This window comes from Raphanus sativus, chromosome 5 (genome assembly GCF_000801105.2).
Source record: "Raphanus sativus cultivar WK10039 chromosome 5, ASM80110v3, whole genome shotgun sequence".
In the NCBI taxonomy this organism is placed as follows: Eukaryota; Viridiplantae; Streptophyta; class Magnoliopsida; order Brassicales; family Brassicaceae; genus Raphanus; species Raphanus sativus.
Window position 1 is genome coordinate 8,786,045 of NC_079515.1, and position 20,644 is coordinate 8,806,688.

The 20,644-nt window shown below is 35.9% G+C and overlaps 6 protein-coding genes across 6 annotated transcripts; 2 read left to right on the forward strand and 4 right to left on the reverse strand.

The window, feature by feature from the left end:
- Positions 1–61: 61 nt before the first annotated feature.
- LOC108861418 (aspartate carbamoyltransferase, chloroplastic) lies at positions 62–2,346 on the reverse strand. Its single transcript, XM_018635278.2, has 6 exons — positions 2,197–2,346; positions 1,339–1,888; positions 1,117–1,256; positions 865–1,038; positions 507–743; positions 62–425 (listed from the first exon to the last, which is right to left on the reverse strand). Exons 2-6 carry the CDS (start codon positions 1,859–1,861, stop codon positions 318–320), a joined length of 1,182 nt encoding a protein of 393 aa, XP_018490780.1. The 5' UTR covers positions 1,862–1,888; positions 2,197–2,346; the 3' UTR covers positions 62–317.
- Positions 2,347–2,514: 168 nt separating this feature from the next.
- Positions 2,515–3,093, reverse strand: LOC108861419 (uncharacterized). The gene has a single exon (XM_018635280.2). It carries the CDS (start codon positions 3,018–3,020, stop codon positions 2,670–2,672), a length of 351 nt encoding a protein of 116 aa, XP_018490782.1. The 5' UTR covers positions 3,021–3,093; the 3' UTR covers positions 2,515–2,669.
- Positions 3,094–7,491: 4,398 nt separating this feature from the next.
- On the forward strand, positions 7,492–10,578 carry LOC108863443 (uncharacterized). Its single transcript, XM_018637871.2, has 3 exons — positions 7,492–8,053; positions 8,301–8,426; positions 8,716–10,578. Exons 1-3 carry the CDS (start codon positions 7,742–7,744, stop codon positions 10,183–10,185), a joined length of 1,908 nt encoding a protein of 635 aa, XP_018493373.1. The 5' UTR covers positions 7,492–7,741; the 3' UTR covers positions 10,186–10,578.
- Positions 10,579–12,773: 2,195 nt separating this feature from the next.
- On the forward strand, positions 12,774–15,127 carry LOC108857511 (uncharacterized). The gene is made up of 6 exons (XM_018631504.2): positions 12,774–12,936; positions 13,055–13,349; positions 13,425–13,591; positions 13,687–13,969; positions 14,506–14,672; positions 14,762–15,127. Exons 1-6 carry the CDS (start codon positions 12,813–12,815, stop codon positions 14,932–14,934), a joined length of 1,209 nt encoding a protein of 402 aa, XP_018487006.1. The 5' UTR covers positions 12,774–12,812; the 3' UTR covers positions 14,935–15,127.
- A 999-nt stretch (positions 15,128–16,126) lies between these two features.
- Positions 16,127–17,915, reverse strand: LOC108857007 (reactive Intermediate Deaminase A, chloroplastic). Its single transcript, XM_018630921.2, has 6 exons — positions 17,587–17,915; positions 17,259–17,374; positions 17,112–17,156; positions 16,687–16,760; positions 16,541–16,590; positions 16,127–16,443 (listed from the first exon to the last, which is right to left on the reverse strand). Exons 1-6 carry the CDS (start codon positions 17,786–17,788, stop codon positions 16,349–16,351), a joined length of 582 nt encoding a protein of 193 aa, XP_018486423.1. The 5' UTR covers positions 17,789–17,915; the 3' UTR covers positions 16,127–16,348.
- Positions 17,916–18,237: 322 nt separating this feature from the next.
- LOC108860471 (NEP1-interacting protein-like 2) lies at positions 18,238–20,401 on the reverse strand. The gene is made up of 5 exons (XM_018634346.2): positions 20,193–20,401; positions 19,181–19,335; positions 18,988–19,074; positions 18,609–18,770; positions 18,238–18,514 (listed from the first exon to the last, which is right to left on the reverse strand). The coding sequence occupies exons 1-5, from the start codon at positions 20,326–20,328 to the stop codon at positions 18,389–18,391; spliced, it is 666 nt and encodes a 221-aa protein (XP_018489848.1). The 5' UTR covers positions 20,329–20,401; the 3' UTR covers positions 18,238–18,388.
- Positions 20,402–20,644: the final 243 nt, after the last annotated feature.

The following is a 20,644-nucleotide window of genomic DNA, read 5'->3' on the forward strand; positions in this document are numbered from 1 at the left end:
CTTCGCCCTTTGGAGAAGCGGTAAGACAGAAGTGTTTGCTTTCCCGTTTGAATACAAATGGTGGATAATAACTCATAATCAATTTATTCATAAAGCTTAACAACAACACTTCCTCGGATAAGGTCGATTAATGTAATGTCAAGATCAACAAACCAACCATCATTATCTTCTTTGAAGTAACATCATGCTGAACACACAAACACTGAGTTTGAGTTTCAGATTTTATTTATTGCGAGACCTTACGCTGATGATACGTCTCTTGTGTCACACAAGCTTCGGTACACTGAAGGAGGATCTTTTACTTTTAGACCATCTTTTTACCAACCGACAAGCAGTAACTTAAGAAGAGCCATTCTAATGAACAAACCATTCTTTGCTTGTCTGAAGTAGGCAGCCCTTGGATCAGCGTCAACATCTGGAGTGATCTGTGCAAATAAAATTACAGAGATTGAGGATTGTGTGACGGTTCATAGCAAGAGAAAAAGAAGAGGTTTTTATCAACTTACTTCATCCAATCTAGGTAAGGGATGCATGATAACAGCATTTTTCTGCATCACTCCTAACAGTGCCTTGTCTACGATATACTTCCCACGAGCTGCTTCGTAAAGGTCAAGCCTTTCTCCAAACCGCTCTCTCTGGATTCTGGTTTGGTAAACTACGTCACACTTGGATGCTACTTCCATTAAATCTGAGCTTTCTTCCCATTCCACACCATTTGATGTCAAATACTCTTTTATATCATCCTACCCCATTCACATAATTAAAAAAACATTTAAGCAACAAACCAAAATGATGTTTCCGAATAACTTGAGTAATTTTTCTTCAAGTTTGATGAGGGTGAGAAGTTTTAGTAAGACTACTAACCTTCATCTTAACAATTTCAGGGGAAACAAAGTATATCTTCACGTCTTTAAATTTGGCAAGCAAGTACGCAAGGGACCGTACTGTCCTTCCATTGGCAAGATCACCAACTAAGGCTACACTGATGCCATCTAGTTTCCCAATTTCACTTTGGATGGTATAGACATCCAAGAGAGCCTTCACAAGACATGAGAAACCAGGATATAAAGCGAGAAAACTAAAAGGCTAATAAAGGTTATGATGAACACAACAGACCTGAGTGGGATGCTCTCCAGGACCATCACCTGCGTTAATGACAGGTATATTGGCAGTAGCTGCAGCTCTTTTAGCAGCACCGCTTTCAAAATGTCGCATCACTATTATATCTGAGTAACCCTCCACCGTTCTTATCGTGTCTGAAAAAAGCCCCCCCCACACAATCAACAAGGTCAAAAGAGTACCAATAATTATATACTTAGCTGAAAAGATGAGAGATACCTTCAAGTGTTTCCCCTTTAGCAGCAGATGAGAACTCTCTAGCGTTCTCAGTAGTCAAGACTTCTCCTCCCAAACGTTTCATGGCAGATTCGAAGGAGAGCCTGGTACGCGTGGAAGGCTCGTAAAAGAGGGTAGCCATTAGATAACCCTTGAGTAACTCACTCTGAGAAGAGCTCTTTTCTATCTTCTCCATCTCACGTGCAACATCGAAGATAGCACTTAGCATCTCCCTATCAAACTGTTGCCCTTCAATCACGTCACTGAGCTGAAACTTCTTCCCAGGGGTAAACAGCTCCTTCGTCTCCACTTGCATAGCATGACACCTGGTTGCTAGGATGGGAGCAATGTTTCTGGTCAGATTCCAAGTAGAACTTTTCTTGGGATGTGTAGTCAAACAAATCTTCGAGCTTTCGAAAGGACTCGAGAGATGAGTTCTTGGGAACTCATTGCTGCAAGCTAAAGCTTTTGGAAAAACTGAGGGCCCGCAAAGTGTGGCTGAAGTAAGTGATGATGTGATAGACATTGTGGTTAGATTACACACTTCCAGAATCTGCAAAGGTTATATTGGTTTACTTATAATACATCAACAAATGAGAAGAGAAAAGGAACTACCAAATGTAACAATGAAACATACTGATGGAAATATTATCTCTTTTGTAAAAGAAGTAACCATAACCATGCTTTCACATTTGTACTATTCAATTTAACTATAAACTTTTTTTAATATGAGAATATTGATCTTTCTCTTATCATAATCTGAAAATAGCAAAGTCCAATTTTTTTTCTACAATAACGTAATCAAAAGCGACCAGCAGAACAGAATCTCAGGAATTTACAAAGAGAAAAACTTGCACAGACCTTAAGGATCGTTTAAATCAGTAGAGCAGTGAAGTAGTGAGACTCTTCCGTCACTGTATAACGCCGCCGAGAGAGAAAAAGTTCAGTTTTTTAGCCGGAGAACTGACGGCGGGAGCCGGAGGAGGAGCGTAGGGTTTATAGATATGAATTCGAGACGTTTTTGGAATAGCGGAGGGAAGAAAACGATTATTGTTGGTGGGCTTATAAGGCCCCAAAAGGCCCAACTAGATAGTTAGTCAGGTAATCATGGTATGACCCACCGGTCAAGGTTTGGATTCTGTTTATTTATCATATACATAATATTATTTATGTTTATGTTTATTATTATTTATTATTATTTAATTTATTGTATATTTAAGTGATTTAGAGTCTGACAAAGAAAACAAAAACTTAAAATTTACATCAACATCCTACCCTAAAACTGAAGAAACCCACTAACGAATATATAATATGGTCTCATCTCTGAAAATCTTTCAGTTAACCTCTGGTATACTCTGCAAAACCGGTTTCCATAACCGGTGCTGGTTGCATTCTTCAGTTTTACGATCAAGACCAGGCGCTGCAGCAGAACCGGTTAAGTCATGGACGTTGACTTTACTAAGCAAATCTTGGAGTTGCTTCTTCGTTAGTCTGATCTTGATCTCGTAACGAGATGGATCACATGATTTACCGTCTTCTGTGACAGTTTCTGTTTTGCTAGCCTTAATGGAGGTCTTCTTAGAGCTATGATGATGACGATGGTCTTCTTCATCTTGTGTGGTGAAATCATCCCAATCTTCACCAGCCCAGTGCATTTCTGACTCGTGCCTTAGACAATTCCCCATTCTTTCTTTTCTTCTCTGTGGAAGTATAATTAAGTGAGGTCAGAGATGATTTATATAGGACGTAGGTAGAAGGTGGTGGGATATTAGAATCATATAAATAAGATAAAGATTAGATCAAATGCAACAAGAACATACACTATTTGCCACGTCGGATTTAATAGTACTTTTGTCCCACGTGGACACGTACTGTTTGTTGAACTGATCACGATCACCAGCTTCTGTCATTTTTTTCCATGTGTCTTTCGCGGCTTGGATGTTCGGCTTGGATATTTTTGTTGATTATAATTTGTTATTTTTATTTCCAGTGTGTCGGTGAAAATACAAAGCCCATGGAAGATGGAAGAAGAAGGATGATAATTGTATACCTAACGTGACGTCTGACGAAATCAGAAATTCACACGAGAGTTTGTATATCACATGGCTAAAGAAACATGTAAAGCATGAATCTTCTCCATTTCCATTATCCAATACTCCCTTTTTCATTATTTACAGGAAACTATTTTGAGTAAAAATTCTACAGGAAGCTTTGTTTGTATATGAACAGATTTCATTTATCATTTTCCCAAAAAGACATTTCTTTACAATTTTGAGCATGTAAAATATATAACACATGTATGTTCAGAAATATACATATATGTAATGTATAACTTATATAAAGCGGATATGAACTATTACTTTCGGTCTATTTGAATATCTGAGAGAAGATCTATTCATGAGCTGCACCTGATATATGAGATTAAGTCTATGTTTTTAATAGATCCAGATTTAATTTTTCAGAACGGGTTTTTTGATTAAATGCCAGTGGAAAAGTCTGAAACGCTAACATGTTTTAGATTCGATCCTCCTATTGTGTGAAACTAAGTTACATTATTATATCCACCTAACCTAGATATACATCTATGCTTTAGAATCTATTTTGAATACCTTAGAAAATAAGTTAATTTGTGGATTTACGACTCCTAGATTCAACTAAATTTAAAAAAAAATAGTTTACAAAAAAAAACTCATATAACGCAACCATCCAAATCATAATATTTATCCGGAAATGCTAATTTAATTTTTATAGTATATATGATTAATGTAAATGTATTAATATAAATATTCACATTCTTTTTAAAACAAAAAGATAATTTTGTATAAGATTATATTTGAGGTAAAAGACTATTAACATGTAAAAATCTAAGACATCATAACACTGAAAATATATGAAATTTTATAATTTATTTTAGGAAGGTGTTATTTATATACACACAAAAAAACAATTAGAAATGTGGATCGAGCCGAGCTTGGAGGAAGCCGAGTGAAGTGAAGTGTGAACACGGCACTTGAGGAGGGATCTTCAAAGTGTGAACGCAGGCAAAGGGAACAGAATCTCTGAAGCCAAAGATGCCATCCAATTTTTCAATTACTCGACTAAGCCATAAGACATTATTATCTAATCTATTAAAACTGAAGTACACTTAGAATTTAGGTCTAAGTTTTCTTCAATATTTACATTCTTATGCCACTACTCTTAAAACACATTAGTTTCATTTAAAACTTTTCCTTGAAATTAAAAACATGCCACTTAACCCATACAATACAAGCCCATCTAATTATAATATTTACCCGTTCAAATATCGTTGAGCAAAAATTATGAAACACATGCGTTTTGGTCGATTTACTAAGTAGTTTAAAATCTTTTTTCTTGACTGAGTAAACATGACAAAAAAAATTGGAAGTAAATTTAGAAATCGTAGTTTTGATAAAAGACAAAAAAATAGATATCATAAAGCGAGAAACTCTGAAAAAAAAATCTTAAAGTGAAAAACTCTAACGTAGGACTAGGCAAAAAATTCGAATCGGAAGAACCGAACCGAACCCGATCCAAAAAGTAGCACCAAATCCGAACCGAAATTGATTAAATATCCGAACGGATTCAAAATTTTGGTATTTAAAGAATCGAAACCAAATCGATCCGAACCAAAGTATTTTGGGTACATAATTTATCCGAAATAGATTTATATAACTAAATATATTAATTATTTTCAGAAATAATGTATAGTAAAAACATCCAAAATATATAAAATACTTTTAAGTTTTCTAAAATACTTAAGAATATGTCTAAAATAGAAAAAATATACTTAAAACACCAAAAATACTTAAATATCTATTCATTTTATATCCAAATATTCAAAAAATCAATTTATATGTTAAGTTTAAGTATTTTGACATATGTTTTTCAAATTTATATGTAATATATAATTTTGTTATAGATTTTAAAAAATTTAAAGTATATATGAATTTTAAAATTTTAAAAACAATTTAAATGAGTTATCCGAACCCGAACCAAACCAGAAAAGATTCGAACCGAACCGGAACCGAAATTTAAAAATACCCGAATGGGGCTGAAATCTTTGACCCCAAAACAAGAAACCCGAATAGATATGAAACCGAACCCGAATGGATACCCGAACGTCTATCCCTACTCTAACATGTCACTGATCAATAAACATCAAAATTTTGTTTTAAATTAACAAGAGGAGGACAGGCCACAAAATATTCGATTGTACAATTAATATTCGATATTTATGAAAAAAATAAAAATAAAATAACACCCGCACGGGTGTGCGGGTCAAAGACTAGTTTATCATTTATTCACATGCACGTCTCCGCCACCTTTAACCCCCATAATTTTCACTACACTTTACTTTTCTCTCGATTAGTTTTAAATGTAGAGGTGGCCTTGGATTAATCGTTTTCCATTTTTTTTTGGTCAAAATTATTCGTTTTCCATTTAGTTCCCCTATTTAAAATTATAAAAATGGTTCAACCTTGATAGCTATAATGCCATTTGACCGTACTATTGTTGGTGTGAAACAAACAAAAAACTTCGTATTGTTTATTTGTCCATTACTTTTTTTTACAAAAGTTTTTTTTATTTCTTACAAAATGTTATTGGTAAGTAAACTTGGACATGCCAAAAATAATGAAATTAAAGAACTAAATCGATCCTAGCAAGCTGAACAAATAGCATTTCTATTTATTATGGAAACATATTAGTTTTTCACATATGGACCGAGCTTAACATCAGTGTTAGTGTGTTACCCTACAAATATTTTTTTAAATATACTTTCAAACGTAACTCAACAACTAATATACAAGACGAAATATCATTTATTAAAAGTCAAAATCTCAAAGTTGGTGCTACGTCAAACTTATCACACTATACTAGTATACTACAACTAGCTTTTTATGTAGTATCGAATCGACCAAGAGCTCGAAGTTGGTGCTACACCGAATTTATCCTATTACTAGTAGTTTTTGTTTTCTGTATTATCGATCACTTTGAACCACAGAATCAAGTAATATTTCTAGGCGAACCTGAATTGTAGGGATGTATTGGTTGATCTATCGATCTCTCGCACGTCTTATTTCTTTTGTAAATCAAAACCGAATTATAAATATGTTAGAGAATCTTGGTGTTCATACCCACTATATAGATACGACAAACATGATCATTTCTATATAAATGCTTTAATATAATAATATCTATCCGTATATATTTATATTCTTATTGTAAGATAAAATATTACAATACATACATAGCTTAGTGCCTAGTGGAGTTAGGGAATCAATACGATGTGTCTGTTTTCAATTGCTGTGCATTTTTAGCTTTAATTTCTAGGTGTTACATTACATATCTTTTAATTATTTCAGCTGATCTAGTCGCATGGTAGTTCCACCAGCCATTTCTATGATTTTTTTCCAATCATTTCATTATACTAAAATAAACAAATTGAGTAGCATACGTCCTAGTCTTAGAATAGTGACGATTCAAACTGAGATTCTAATTATTTCTATTGACCTGGTGACTAAGTCCATCCGAAGACTTTTTGATGGAAGACTAAGGTTTAGAACTAGTCTTTCGTCCATAAAAATGAAATCTTAAGATGAAAACTAGATAGGAACTTCCCTGGCGTTTGTACAATATTAAGTTTCAAATATAATAAACGATTTATATATTCAACGATCTACATACACATTGGCACGGCACATAAGACCCATGCAATGCTTAAACGGGACCATGCTACAAATATGTAATGAGGTATATATGGATCAATGATTCAATGTACGCAACCGCAGATAGTATTCAAGTTGTTCTGTCTCGATATATATAACAGATAAAAAGGATAAATCTAATAAATCCAATAATCCAGCTAATAGTGTTCAGATTGTTCATTGTATAATCCATATAACAATAGATACCAATGATGGCCACCGATCCACCACACAAGACAAGGGCACATGAACAAATTAAAGGCTCATAGTTGAGGATTGAACCCCTACTACAACATCTAAATCCTTCGTAAGTAAATGGGCCTTGATTTCATCATATATGTTGTTGGGCTTTTGATGCTGAAAGAATCATACACATAAAAATGTTTCCTTTTGCTCTCTCACCCCATGATTTGGACATGTGAAAGTAATCAATTTTATACAAATCAAAGATACTGTAGTATCCATCCCCACACCTCACTCATATGCATCTTGTTTCTGTGTCACAGTTCCAAATCAAGCAAGTCTGCATCAATCATCACGAGCTCTCAACCTTCCATTTCCATATCCATCTCTCTCTCTCTCTCTCTCTCTCTCTCTCACGCATTTTGCGTAGCTTTCAGATTCTTAGTTGAACCTCAAATTCGACAGCTACATTACCCGCCACAGGACCGAATCGGAAGATGAAACCGAGATCGACCCGTCAGCGAAGATCCGGCGTCACCGGCAGGAGGAATACCAGACCGGAGACTTCTCCAGTGAAATGTAAAGCGGAGGATCGGAACAGGGAGCGATGCTGCGCGGTTGAAGAGGATGAGGATGATGATGGTGATTGGAGCAATCAGGCTGATGAGACACAGAGCAAGGAAGGAAGGGGAAGTGTGAAACCTGATACTGGAAGGAAACTCGCGGCGGGAGTGTGGCGGTTGCAAGCCCCCGATGCGGTTTCTAGCGGTGGAGATGAGAGGAGGAGAATGGATGCGTTAGGGTTTCGGGTACCCTTTTTAAAGTTTTGAGCTTTTGGCTCTTTCTACGGTTCTCCGTTTTCTGAAAGTTTTGAACTTTTTGGTTTAGCTTTGAATCAAAAGATTGGTTTGATTATAGGATCTCCACACTAGCCGTCACTGTTTGATCATATTTCTGGAATCTGATATACTCTGTTTTTTTTGGTGTGATGGATCTGAAGTACTCTGTTTTTAGTTCATATGGAAGATTAAAATTTTCTATGGTGTTATCCTTCAGGGAAGTGGTTGTGGACATTTGGGTCCTCTGTTTTTCTACCATCATGATCACAAACATTCTGGCTTTCAAACTAACAATTTAAGAAGCATCCCTTGTCCTCCAACAAAGGGTGGGTTCTTGTGTAAGGTGTGTTTTCATATCCTTAAGCTCCAAGTGTCTCAATCTTGAAATGCTTCAACTGTCACTTTTACATGTTGCTTGATCGTAAGTTAATCTTGTGGTTAACATCAAGTTTAAGAGAGTTTAGAGTTGTTTCTTGACCTAGTATAGATATCTGCCTTTGGTTTGTTAACAGGAGCCTGCACATTTTATACTCTGCACATTTCTTTCCATGTGACTGTTTCTCTTTAATCATCTCCTTTTCGTGGGAGGTTCTTGATCTGAAATATTTAACTTCTTCTTCTGCTGTTAACAGGAGCCTTCGATACCATTTCCTGACTCCGCGATGGAGGCGGCAACAAAATGGGATCCTATACGCTTAGATGCAAGGGATGACCTCCACCAAATCTACAGCAACGTGAAGCTGATTGATCAACAAGGGAATGCTGCTTCTTCTGTTGAGCTGAAACTTGAGGAAGCTCGTGCTCGCATCCAGGATCTCGAGAGTGAGAAGCGATCTCAGAGAAAGAAGCTTGAGCAGTTCCTGAGGAAAGTCAGCGAGGAGAGGGCGGCTTGGCGGAGCAAGGAGCATGAGAAGGTCCGAGCATTCATTGATGACATGAAAGATGGCATCAACCGTGAAAAGAAAGCTCGTCAGAGATTAGAAGCTGTTAATCTAAAACTAGTCAATGAGCTTGCAGATTCAAAGCTGGCTGTGAAGCGTCACATGCATGATTACCAAAAGGAAAGGAAGGCAAGAGAGTTAATGGAAGAAGTCTGCGATGAGCTTGCTAAGGAGATAGAAGAAGATAAAGCTGAGATTGATGCATTGAAGAGTGAATCCGTGAGTTTGAGAGAGGAAGTAGACGACGAGAGAAGAATGCTGCAGATGGCTGAGGTTTGGCGTGAGGAACGTGTCCAAATGAAGCTCATTGATGCCAAAATAACACTCGAGGAGAAGTACTCGCAAATGAACAAGCTCGTAGGAGACTTGGAGGCGTTTCTCAGTTCAAGAAATGATACTACAAGTGTGAAAGAGGTGAGAGAGGCTGAAGTGTTAAGAGAGACGGTTGCATCAGTCAGTAATGTGCAAGAAGTCAAGGAGTTTACGTATGAACCTTCAAAACCGGATGATATCTTCATGTTATTTGAAGATATGAACTTGGGTGAAGCCAACCAAGATGAAGAAGGCCACGGTTCAGAAGTTGACAGGGTAAGCTCAGATGTCAATTTGATCAACAATGGGAGACACTCTAATGCCTTCACCGACCAGAATGGTGAGTTTGAAGAAGAAGATGACAGTGGTTGGGAAACTGTGAGCCATCAGGAAGAACACAGATCAAGTTTCTCTCCAGATGAGAGCGCCCATTTCAGTAGCAACAATCATCAACGTGACAGCAATGTAACGGCGAATGGCACAGAGTTTCAGAAGACTCCATTAAGAGAAATAAAAGAAGTATGCTCGGTTCCTAGAAGGCAAACCAAGAAAGTGTCGTCAATGGCGAAGCTATGGAGTTCATTAGAAGGTATAAACGGAAGGGTTTCAAACGCGAGAAAGTCAAATGCGGGGATGGTTTCACCAGGGAAAGGCGGATTCAGCAGGTTGGACTTGGTGGGCTCGTCACCGGACTCAGCATATGCTAATGTAAACCGAGGAGGGATGAAAGGGTGCATAGAGTGGCCTAGAGGTACTACACATAAGAACAGCGTAAAGACAAAGCTTATGGAAACACAAGTCGAGAGACAAAAGGTTCAGCTGAAACATGTCCTTGAGCATAAGATCTAGGCTACTACATACTCTGAAACTAGTCTTTGTGGCTGAGCAGCAGCTCAACTGCTATTACCATTGTCTTGTGATCTAGCCGGTGAAGCCAATCACGGTGGTGTATTGATGGTAGCTATAGCAAAATAACCTTGTGTTTGATTACTGCCATAGGTTGGCTGAGCTAGCTTTAGCGACAAACCCAACTACTTGTTGGTTGCTAGGAGCAAAGACTTTAATGGTACTTTTCTTTGACCAATTTTGTGGCCATCTTAGCCCAAATTGAGATGTTAGGTCAATGATATATCTTCTTATATTTTACTACTACATTGTCAATATACTTGTAAAACTGTATGATGCATGTCTCTAGCTATAACTTTACCATTCACAATAATGGAGAGAAGTATCTTTAAATGAGACCTTGAGCGTTATCCTTTTCCCGTTGAGGTACAAATTCTAGCTTCATATAATCCATGTCAAACCACAACCTGTGGATATTTGCATTTAGTGTTTTTGGCTGTGGTAGCATTGCCAGACCTAGATGCTTAGTTATGTCTGTCTCCGAAAGAAACGACACTCTTTATATCAGAATTTTCTTTTGAAGTAAAGCTCAAAAATCAAAATTGTCAGAAGATAAAAAAGTAAAGCTCAAAAATCAAAATTGTCGGAAGATAAAAAAGGTAAAACTCCAAATATTAGGTAAAATAGAGGAAATTAGTGATATATATCCAAAAAGTTGCGTAATGTGGCAAGTAATCAATCACCTTAAGCTGGTACTATTACTAAATCTATCACCCTAAGATAAGAGTAAGTTTGGTTACTATTTGTTATTCTTTCATGCTATCTTTCGGGCCGTCTCGCATTATCTATGTACCCTATTCAAAAAATATTAATAGTATATATAACGATGTAATAGATTAGTTTAAAAAATTTATAGCTTTAGCTATAATTTTTATTTGAAATTATAAACTCTAAATTTTGCAGCATGTCTAAAATTTTAGAATTTTATATCATGATTTATATATTTAGTTTCAAAAATTCTTAATTTTTTTTTAATTTTTGACTTAGACCATTTTCGACCGTTCCACTTGTACGTGCTGTTAGACGGCACTGTCAAGAGACACCAACCTTCTAACTCCCAATAATAAGATTGATGAAGATAAAGGCATTTTTTCCATAGACGGAAGGATAAACTTGAAGAAAACGACATACTTTGAGAGGTATTTTGCAATATTCCCATGATAAATATAACCACCACCACCTTTATTGTCAACCAAACAAAGATGCTTCAACTTTTAGTTTTTACATTTCAAACACGAGGCAACAAACACAGCAGTTAGGTATTAAGAATAAAGAATCAACAGTAGTGTCATGCAATATAACTTCATAATTATCTGGAGTCTTCCTAGCATCTAGAGCATCTAGAGATGTCAAATGAGCGGACTATAAATGGGTGGCCCGTGTCCAAATTGATATGGTCTGAAATGGACAGGTCCATTTTGATCCGTAACTAAATTTTTGTCCATATGGACGAACCCAATTATATCATGGACAATATTGGGTTTAACCAATTGGACAATGGGCGGCCCAAAAATCTAAAATACCTAAGTTTAGCAAATTTGGAAAACACAATTTTTTCCGACATTTTCCTTCCTAAAACCTAAAGATTTGATTTTTACATGTTTATGTGTGATTTTTATTTTGGAAAAACACAATTACCCGCGAAAATCGAAAACCGTAATTTTCCGTCAAAACCGAAAAATATAGTTGCCGCCAAAACTGGAAAAACGTAATTTCCCGCCAAAACTGGAAAAACGTAATTTCCCGCCAAAACCGAAAAATGTAATTTCTGCTAAAACCGAAAAATCCAATTTCCCACCAAAACCGAAAACGCAATTTCTCGTCAAAACCGGAAAAACGCAATTTCTCGTCAAAACCGGAAAAACACAATTTCCCACCAAAATTGGAAAAACGTAATTTCCCGCCAAACCCCGAAAAATACAATTTCTGCCAAAACCGAAAAATCTAATTTCCCGTCAAAACTGAAAACGCAATTTTTCGTCTAAACCGGAAAACACACAATTTCCCACCAAAACCGAAAAACGTAATTTCCCGGCAAAACCGAAAAATACAATTTCTGCCAAAACGGAAAACCCAATTTCCCGCCAAAACCAAAAACATAATTTCTCGTCAAAACCGGAAAACACAATTTCCCACCAAAACCGGAAAAACGTAATTTCTCGTCCAAACTAAAAAACGCAATTTTCTGAAAACACACAATTTTCCGCCGAAACCGGAAAATGCAATTTCTCGCGAAAACTGGAAAACGTAATTTCCTGCGAAAACCGAAAAACACAATTTCCCAAAAAAATCAAAAGAACTGAAATTATGTTGTTTACATTAAATGGACGTATGGATCCCATGAACAGCCCAACAAATCATGGTCTTATTTGGTTATGATCTCATTTGGACATGGTTTTATTTGGGTTTCGACCAAAAATGTCCAGCAAAAAAATGAAGCCCATTCGGACACGCCCAGACCCGCCCGGCCCGCCCAATTGACATCTCTACTAGCATCTCCCTCTACTCTATATAACTCTCACTAGTCTCTGTTCTCTGCACTCGACTCACATCTAGTATAACAATAAAAGATGAAGAGTCACTACACAAAGACCGTTTCTTCTGTAGTTCTCTTGTTTTGTCTCTTCATCACGTCTGCCTCTTCAAGTTCCTTCATACGGCAAGTCACTGATGACTTCATCACAAACTTGCAACGTACGCACAACTCTTTTCCTCTTATATACCATATAGTTTATGGGTGTGTAAGTCTTTTTGGGACTATTTTTTATAACATTGTGACACATCAAATGCTATCTTCTCTGTCTCAAAACAGATGGTGATGGAGATGGACCAGACCCAATCCGAGGAGAAGCGCACTACTTGCGTAAACATGTTCAAGATGGAGATGGACCAGACCCAATTCAAGGAGAAGCCCATTACTTACATAACCATGATCAAGAGATCTCATCACGTGACTATAAGGTCTCAGCTTCAAACACAGTGAAGGGTCTAAGAAGTCGTCCACCATCTTCTTACTCTCTAAAGATGGAGTCGTTCAACACGCTACTCAAGTCAAAATACTCGGAGAGATATGTATCTCGTCCTTTCTCAGCCGCTGGCTATAACTGGTATATACCTTTGATAACCTGATCTTCATTCACTCAGATTAAGTAGTATATACTAAAAAAACATAAAAAATACAGGACACTTGTTGTGTATCCGAACGGGAACAAGAATGACAAAGGTGCAGGGTACCTCTCGCTTTACGCAGCCATAGAAAACTCCACTCTCGCTCCACATGAAGAGGTTTACGTTGATCTCAGGTTTTACGTCTTCAACAAGAAACAGAAGAAGTATTTTACCATCCAAGGTTTTTTTTTGCTAATTTAAAACCTATGAAAATATGATATTTTTAACAAGAAAAATGCTATTATATACACTAATATCTATGTCTTGTTACTGCAGATACCGATGTATGGAGATTTAATATCTTCAAAACGATGTGGGGGTTCTCTCAGGTTCTCCCTGGTTATACATTTAAAAGTCCGTATAACGGATACCTCTACGATGGAGATCACTGTGAGTTTGGTGTTGATGTGACCATACCCTCTGTCTTTCAAACATCAGAACTTTTTTCAGTCACTGGTAACTTCAAAAACCCTACATTCACCTGGACACTTCTGAAGTTCTCCACATTGCTCGAAGATACTTACTTCTCTGATGTGTTCTCCATCGGAGGAAGACGTTGGTGAGTCTCATGACATTATTTCAAAGTAGAATCTCTTTTGAGTTAGTTGAAGTAAAAGGGTATAGTAACAACCAAAATTTCCTAAAAGTTGGTTAAAGCGGCGCCTATGCGTCGCACAATTTTGTTATAGCCAAAATGATTTCTAAAAATATAATTTAAGCCGTTGAAATCTGTTTAAATCATACTCCATCAGTTTTGTGTCAAATCATATTATGACTAATTGAATTATCAATTTCACCATCAGTTTTGTGTCAAATCATAATTTTCTTTTCTCTAATTTTCTTTCTTAGTACAATTTTAAAAGTTTGTCTGAGTTTTTTGTATATCTATATTTTATCAAAGCAATTTTGTAATTAAATATGAAAATATCACATCTAAATATAAAATATAGGTAAGAAATATTGTTAACGTGCAGACTTTGACTAGATTTTCAAATAATCAGTTTAATCTTTAATTTTCTTTGAAACGTTTAGTTACCGTCTAACGTTTCTTTTGAACGTTGGTAACACCTAACAAGTTATCTTTTATATGGTCAGGAATATACAAGTGAATCCAAGTGGTCGTGACAAGGGAAAGGGAAAAGCTTTGTCCATGTATCTTATCGTTAATAAGACCGAGGAACTCAGACCCTATGAGAGAATTTATGTTCGAGCCAAGCTTCGAGTTCTTAACAAATTCAAATTCAGAAACGTTGAAAGGCAAAGTAAGCAGATGATATTTATACATATATATGCACATATTAATAGCTATGAATTATTATTAATGAGTGCTTTTTACGTGATATTTTTGTAGTTGATAACTGGTTCAGTCGCTGGGAAACTGGACGTGCATATGGTTGGGGTTCTAGTGAATTTGTCCCTCTCTCTAATCTCAGAGATTTATCAAAGGGCTTCCTTGTTGATGATAAGTTGACTGTCCAAGTCGAAATTGAAACCGTTTCTAAAACCATGTACTTTCCAAGTTAGAGTTTCTCTAACCACGTACGGACATGCAACTCCATGTGTTTGCTTTGTTAACTGTTTTCAACCACCTAAGTACTAATAAGTCCGTCTATGTGTTTCAATAAGTGAGTTTGTATTAATAAGTACGTGTTTGTGTTACAATAAATGAGTCTGTATTCTCATCATGCATCTATCAAACATCTCTCGTCTTTAAGCACCAGGAAGTTTTAATTTACCGCAACCCAAAACCTTTTTTTGTTGGTAACACAACGCAACCCAAAACTTTCTAGAGGTTAACGTGTATGGAAGTGTTTTGTCTCTTCAAGTATGAAAAGAAAATACAAAGCATTTATTTTATCTCAACATTTACATCAAAAAAGAAAGAAAATACAAAGCATGTGGGGACGATTTAAACCCTCAACGCCGAAAATTGAAACCAAGTTATATTAATATTGGAATTCAAATGCTCATTGCAAAAGAAAAAAGGTTACAAAATTGAAAAGTACTATGGATTTTTATGTATTACTCGTCTTTATGGAAAGATCGTTACAAAATACACCTAACAAAGGCGACAACAACTGGAATCTGATTCTACAAAATCTGAATGATTTCTCTTATTGGAGAATATAATAATAACACTATCCAAAGGCTTCTTAACTGTATACAATCTTCTATGTTCGACGTGGAGAGACGCTTCTTGTCTCTTTTTTTTTGTTTGCTTTGATCACAAAAGACTTCAATTTTTATTATACTCTCTCTTATGTTTCAAAAAGATTTTATTGTTTTATAATATAAAATATTTACAAATTTAAATAATTTTAGTTTTATCAAAAACTTATATTTTTTTATCTTTTATTATATATATTTATAATTAAATAAACTAATTTTAAATTATATTTGATGATTTTTTTAGTTTTTTTTAACACCAGAGTGATTTTGATTAAAAAAAAGTAGTTTGGCAAGGTAAGATATTCAAATAATATGAAACGGAGTATATTATAAATAACAAACGACTATGTTGTAAATTGTACCTAAAACTTCAAACGCCAATATCAGATGGGATCAAAAGTCAGTGATAATAATCACAGACAACGTTAGTAAACCAATTTGATATTTCAAATTTATGATTGAGAACCCCAAAATCATTTGCACAAGTTAATTTAACGCTTGTAACATATAAACTGGAGTACCTTCTGATTAAATTGAACACCAGATATGAACCTCAAATCATTAAGGAATTCTAATCAAATATTGTACTTAATACATATTAAGTCAACAGCACACGAAGGTCCTAAAACAAAACCATTTATTCTTGATTAAGGTAGTTTGCAACCAACCTAATGGTTGATATTATAATCCCACCTAAACCATGGTTTCCTCTTATTTGTTCTGACATTATCCGAATCTAAACCCTTCCTGGATGAGATTTGATGGTGCTCTAGAGTGTTGCAATACATTCAATCTCAATCTTGGCGTTTAGTGGCAAGGCTGCGACTTGATATGTGGATCTTGCTGGAGAAGGAGCTGGGAAGTCTGCACCAGGAAGAAAAAAAAAATGGTTCCCACTAGTTTCAAAACCAGTTAATAGAACAAAAGTAAGGACACTAATGGATCGTATCAACGAACTCACATTTGGCGTAAATCTCGTTCACTTTCTTGAAGTCGGCTAAGTCAGCAAGCCTGTTGAAATAAAAACAAAAGAGATCAGTTTTTTTTGTTTTTCTTCTTAGATTAAATAACTTGCAAGGATAATGATTCTGTTTTAACACAACATACATGATGGTTGTCTTCACCACGGAGGAGTAATCAACACCACTAGCTTTCAGTATCTCCCCCATGTTCTTGAGGACCTTCAATATTCCAAAAAATGACAATTATAGAAGCAATCACACAAAGGTGAACAGAGCAACTCAAAACCTCGGTAACACTAGGAGTAAATCTCAAGACTAAAAAATACCAAATCAATCAGTTCAAAAGCTCATAAGTCCCAGAGGCTTCTTCTAGTGTCGTGAAGGTAGATTAATCTCAGCTTGAGTTAAGCACAATAATTATATTTCAGTCACATTTCTGTTTGTCAAACAACATCTAAGACAACCTAACATCTTCTGCCTTTACTTTGGACTAGATCACCAAACTAGTGTAAGCAAAAGAAATCATTATAGAGACCGACCATGGTGGTGAGAGTTTAAAAGCAACTTCACCTGCTCAGTCTGATCTTCAACGTCGTCCGAAACAAACTTTCCAGTCTAGCAGTCCACACAGAACCAAAAAAAAAAGAAGCATCTTAGAACCCCCACAATATTGGTAATATAATTATAAAATAAACTACAAAGCCGTGAAACAGAGACCTCAGGTATAAGACCAAGAACACCGGAGACGAAAACGAGATTGTTGGCTTTGATGGCCTGAGAGTATGGTCCCAAAGCAGCTGGTGCTTTCTCTGTAGCCACCACTTCCTTCTTACCTTCATTTAATAAAAAAAAACACTATCAATAACACAACATTAGACATTGTCTTATGAAACTTTAACGGAAACACTGAAAGGTTTAAAACCCAATACTAATCAACAGATGAATTCAAGATAATCGATATCAAAATCAAAACTTTCGATCCGGACAATCATCAAAATCACAACTTTAGGCACTGCCACCAATATGAGAGATGTATAGTGGTTACCAGAAGCAGCAGAAGCTGAGACAGTGAGAGAAGCGAAAGGAGGAGGAGATCTCGAAGAAGACATTCGGAAGAGAGAAACACCAGCGAGTGTTGTTGCGCAGCCTGCACCTGCGGCGAACAAAGGGCTACGAGTGGAGGAGCGAAGTGCGGCGGAGATGTCGAGAGTTTGAGGGTTTATGGATCTGAAGACCGACCAAGTCATTTCACTCTCTCTCTCTCTCCCCGGCGCTGTCGAGAGGTACAAAAAGGGCAGAGTGAGTGAGATAGAAGAATGGTAGGTGAAGGAGAAAAGACTTTAAGCTAATGTCCGAAGCGATGTGGATTTTAAGCAGATGATACTCGTGCTCCTCATCCTCCTTTTCGTCTTCCAAAATATCTTTTTCATTTCCGACTTTACCCTTAGTTAGGTACACTGTGTTAGCTCAGAAATAATTAAAAAGGCCTTTTATTTTACAACTGGATAGTCATTTTTATATTGTGGAGTTTGGACCCACTACACCATGAAGCCCATATCTATCCCATAGCGTGTTATTTATTGCCTTCCAATTTTTTAAAAACATCTTGGATTGGATTTTTGTTCATTTGGCATGTTAACTCTGACAAGAACGCATTTAGCTTTATAGAGTTAGATCACGATATTATCTGATTTGAGTTTAAAATATTTCCCATTAGTATTAAGGCATCACAGTATCGCATGTTACCAGATTGACCAAGGTCCAAGTGAAATGATGTGAGAAGTGTTTTTAGCATATTTTTACATGGAATTTGCTTAGGAAAATACATATTTAAATTTGTAATTTTTTTATGAAAGATGGTCTCTACAAATGGGGCAACTGACTTGCCTAAGGAACCACTCATCTATGCATTTCATATGAAACGTGTGGCCACATCTCTCTAGCTTTCTTCCCGCTTGTCCTTCTTCCCAATCCTACCCACCAATCAATTAATATAACTACGTATGATGATGAAATTATGATTACATTTAATAACGTACGTCCTGATTTTGGTTACAAATTCATTACCTGTAAGCAAATCGAACAACTCGAAGTTGTTTGATGATCACTTGAACAACTGAAGTAAAACGTGGGGATGTTCTTGATAGAGTTCACCGTTAACCCTTTTGGTTCTTGGTCATAGTGGTACATGTCTGATATTTCCAAATAACTTGTGTCCAATCCCATTATCTGCAATATAGTAGTTTGTTGATTCTTTTAATCTTCTTGTTTTAGAAAAAAAGATCAAAAACTCAATTTTCTTGGCATTGAATTGAGATGGGCACACCATCAACTAATACAAAACTATTATATTACACATGGTCAAATTTCACAACCGAAATTAAAACTAAAAATGTTTATTAAAACGAGATGAAAAAAATAGAAGAATAGAAAAGGGAGTACTTACTTGCCATTGATATGCTTTGAGCACAGCTGGTCTAACCAATCCCATGATGGCTTTCCCATTCATTATTCTCCTTATTAAAGCACTAACCTGCTCAGATCTTCTTCTTCTTATTATTATTATTATCAGCAAACTAGTGTTACCAAAGCATATGATTGATTTGCCTTTAATTGGTTGTATATAGAATGACAGTGACCTTGGACAAAGGCTGATCACTATGTAGCATTAGTCCAAAGAGTTGGACCGCGGTGATAACTCCAGCGACAACTCCTAGCACACCACCTCGAATAAACCCAATATCTGTGGTTTGACCTTCCATGGCTCCTGCAATGGTGGCTACCACAACACTAGCTGCATCAAAGATAGTGACAATTAGTGATCTTAACTATGAAATAGGTATACATAAGAATGTGGATAAAATCAAGCCATGTGATATGTTAAACACTACACTACTAAAAGGAAACTGTCTTTTGAAAAAGAATGTATAAAATATAAGATGTAGGGAATCCATAGATAAGATAACTTATTGAATTCAATTAAGGTAGTAGGCATGAATACATAGTGGGTGTGGCCATATCACACAAAGTTTGGACCCCCACCATCTTACTATATATGTACTCAACGAATTTAAAGCTTATTGTACTGTACATTCTTGTGTTTGTTTGTTTTTCTGTCAACTGAACTCTTATTAAGTCAAATTTCGAATAGGTTGTCTTGTCTTCCTCGACAACTAGTCATTTAGGTGAAAATTTTAAAGCGAATGAAATGCAAACAAAATCCCGACTTCAGATAGTTTCTGGAAAGAAAAAGAATTGCTTATCTACTGAACGCTCTAGAATGCTTGAGAAGATGAAGATCCATGAACCTTCTCTTTAATTCTTTTCATCATACACACACAAGCTAAGTAATGTGATAATGTGAATATTATCGCAAGTAATCTTATAATATACCTAAAGAAAGGTTTTTTTTTGGAAAATGATTCTTCACGTTTTATCTTTAATTCTTTATAAGTATGTTAAAGATATTAAAGATAAAACGTGAATAATCATTTTCCAAAAAAAACCTTTCTTTATAAGTATGTTAAACTAAAGCCCTTTTTCAAAAAAAAAAAAAAAGTATGTTAAACTAATGGGCATGTATGTAGAAGAGCAAAAATAGAAGAAACCATTAAATGATGATTAGCTGATTAAGATCACTTGTAGGATTACCGGAAGCAAGAATGAGGATGAATAAGCCCAAGAAAACTCTTTTGATTGCTCTAATCAACATTATGTGAACCGTGCCAAGAATCCAAAAGGGAACATCGTATGTGAATTTTTGAAGAATCATCTGAGCAATGCACATGAAGAACTATTATATTTTTATGTGATTTAGTTTGTTTTATGGGGGGTGAGAGCTTGAATTGGAGAGTGGAGTGGAGAGTGGAAGAAGAGCCTTTTATAAAGAGAAAAAGAAAAGAAAAGAGAAGGATTTGCATTTAAGAAGCTGACCTACCCATACTCCTAATCTACATTGCATAGAGCATCTCTATTGGTGCATGCATGCATTCGCCCACAGAGTCTTAAACTAAATAGTAAGAGAATTAATGGAGAAGTTAATGCAGCTTTTGAAAAATGGATGGCAAGGCATGGGATAAGCTTGGCATGAGTCCAGTTTAAGT

What these genes read in the sequence shown, in the direction of transcription:
- LOC108861419 (XM_018635280.2), bottom strand. Translation starts at nt 3,020, where the DNA reads ATGGGGAATTGTCTAAGGCACGAGTCAGAAATGCACTGGGCTGGTGAA.
- LOC108863443 (XM_018637871.2), top strand. Translation starts at nt 7,742, where the DNA reads ATGAAACCGAGATCGACCCGTCAGCGAAGATCCGGCGTCACCGGCAGG. An exon ending in TGGATGCGTTAGGGTTTCGG is followed by an intron (nt 8,054 to 8,300) that starts GTACCCTTTTTA and finishes GTTATCCTTCAG; the next exon opens with GGAAGTGGTTGTGGACATTT. An exon ending in AGGGTGGGTTCTTGTGTAAG is followed by an intron (nt 8,427 to 8,715) that starts GTGTGTTTTCAT and finishes TGCTGTTAACAG; the next exon opens with GAGCCTTCGATACCATTTCC.
- LOC108857511 (XM_018631504.2), top strand. Translation starts at nt 12,813, where the DNA reads ATGAAGAGTCACTACACAAAGACCGTTTCTTCTGTAGTTCTCTTGTTT. An exon ending in GAAGTATTTTACCATCCAAG is followed by an intron (nt 13,592 to 13,686) that starts GTTTTTTTTTGC and finishes TTGTTACTGCAG; the next exon opens with ATACCGATGTATGGAGATTT. An exon ending in CAGAAACGTTGAAAGGCAAA is followed by an intron (nt 14,673 to 14,761) that starts GTAAGCAGATGA and finishes ATATTTTTGTAG; the next exon opens with TTGATAACTGGTTCAGTCGC.
- LOC108860471 (XM_018634346.2), bottom strand. Translation starts at nt 20,328, where the DNA reads ATGTGCATTGCTCAGATGATTCTTCAAAAATTCACATACGATGTTCCC. An exon ending in CATCCTCATTCTTGCTTCCG is followed by an intron (nt 19,336 to 20,192) that starts GTAATCCTACAA and finishes TCTTTGATGCAG; the next exon opens with CTAGTGTTGTGGTAGCCACC. An exon ending in GTGATCAGCCTTTGTCCAAG is followed by an intron (nt 19,075 to 19,180) that starts GTCACTGTCATT and finishes AGATCTGAGCAG; the next exon opens with GTTAGTGCTTTAATAAGGAG.
- LOC108857007 (XM_018630921.2), bottom strand. Translation starts at nt 17,788, where the DNA reads ATGACTTGGTCGGTCTTCAGATCCATAAACCCTCAAACTCTCGACATC. An exon ending in CTCAGCTTCTGCTGCTTCTG is followed by an intron (nt 17,375 to 17,586) that starts GTAACCACTATA and finishes TATTAAATGAAG; the next exon opens with GTAAGAAGGAAGTGGTGGCT. An exon ending in GTGGTGAAGACAACCATCAT is followed by an intron (nt 16,591 to 16,686) that starts GTATGTTGTGTT and finishes TTATTTCAACAG; the next exon opens with GCTTGCTGACTTAGCCGACT.
- LOC108861418 (XM_018635278.2), bottom strand. Translation starts at nt 1,861, where the DNA reads ATGTCTATCACATCATCACTTACTTCAGCCACACTTTGCGGGCCCTCA. An exon ending in TAAAGGGGAAACACTTGAAG is followed by an intron (nt 1,257 to 1,338) that starts GTATCTCTCATC and finishes GGCTTTTTTCAG; the next exon opens with ACACGATAAGAACGGTGGAG. An exon ending in CTGGAGAGCATCCCACTCAG is followed by an intron (nt 1,039 to 1,116) that starts GTCTGTTGTGTT and finishes TGTCTTGTGAAG; the next exon opens with GCTCTCTTGGATGTCTATAC.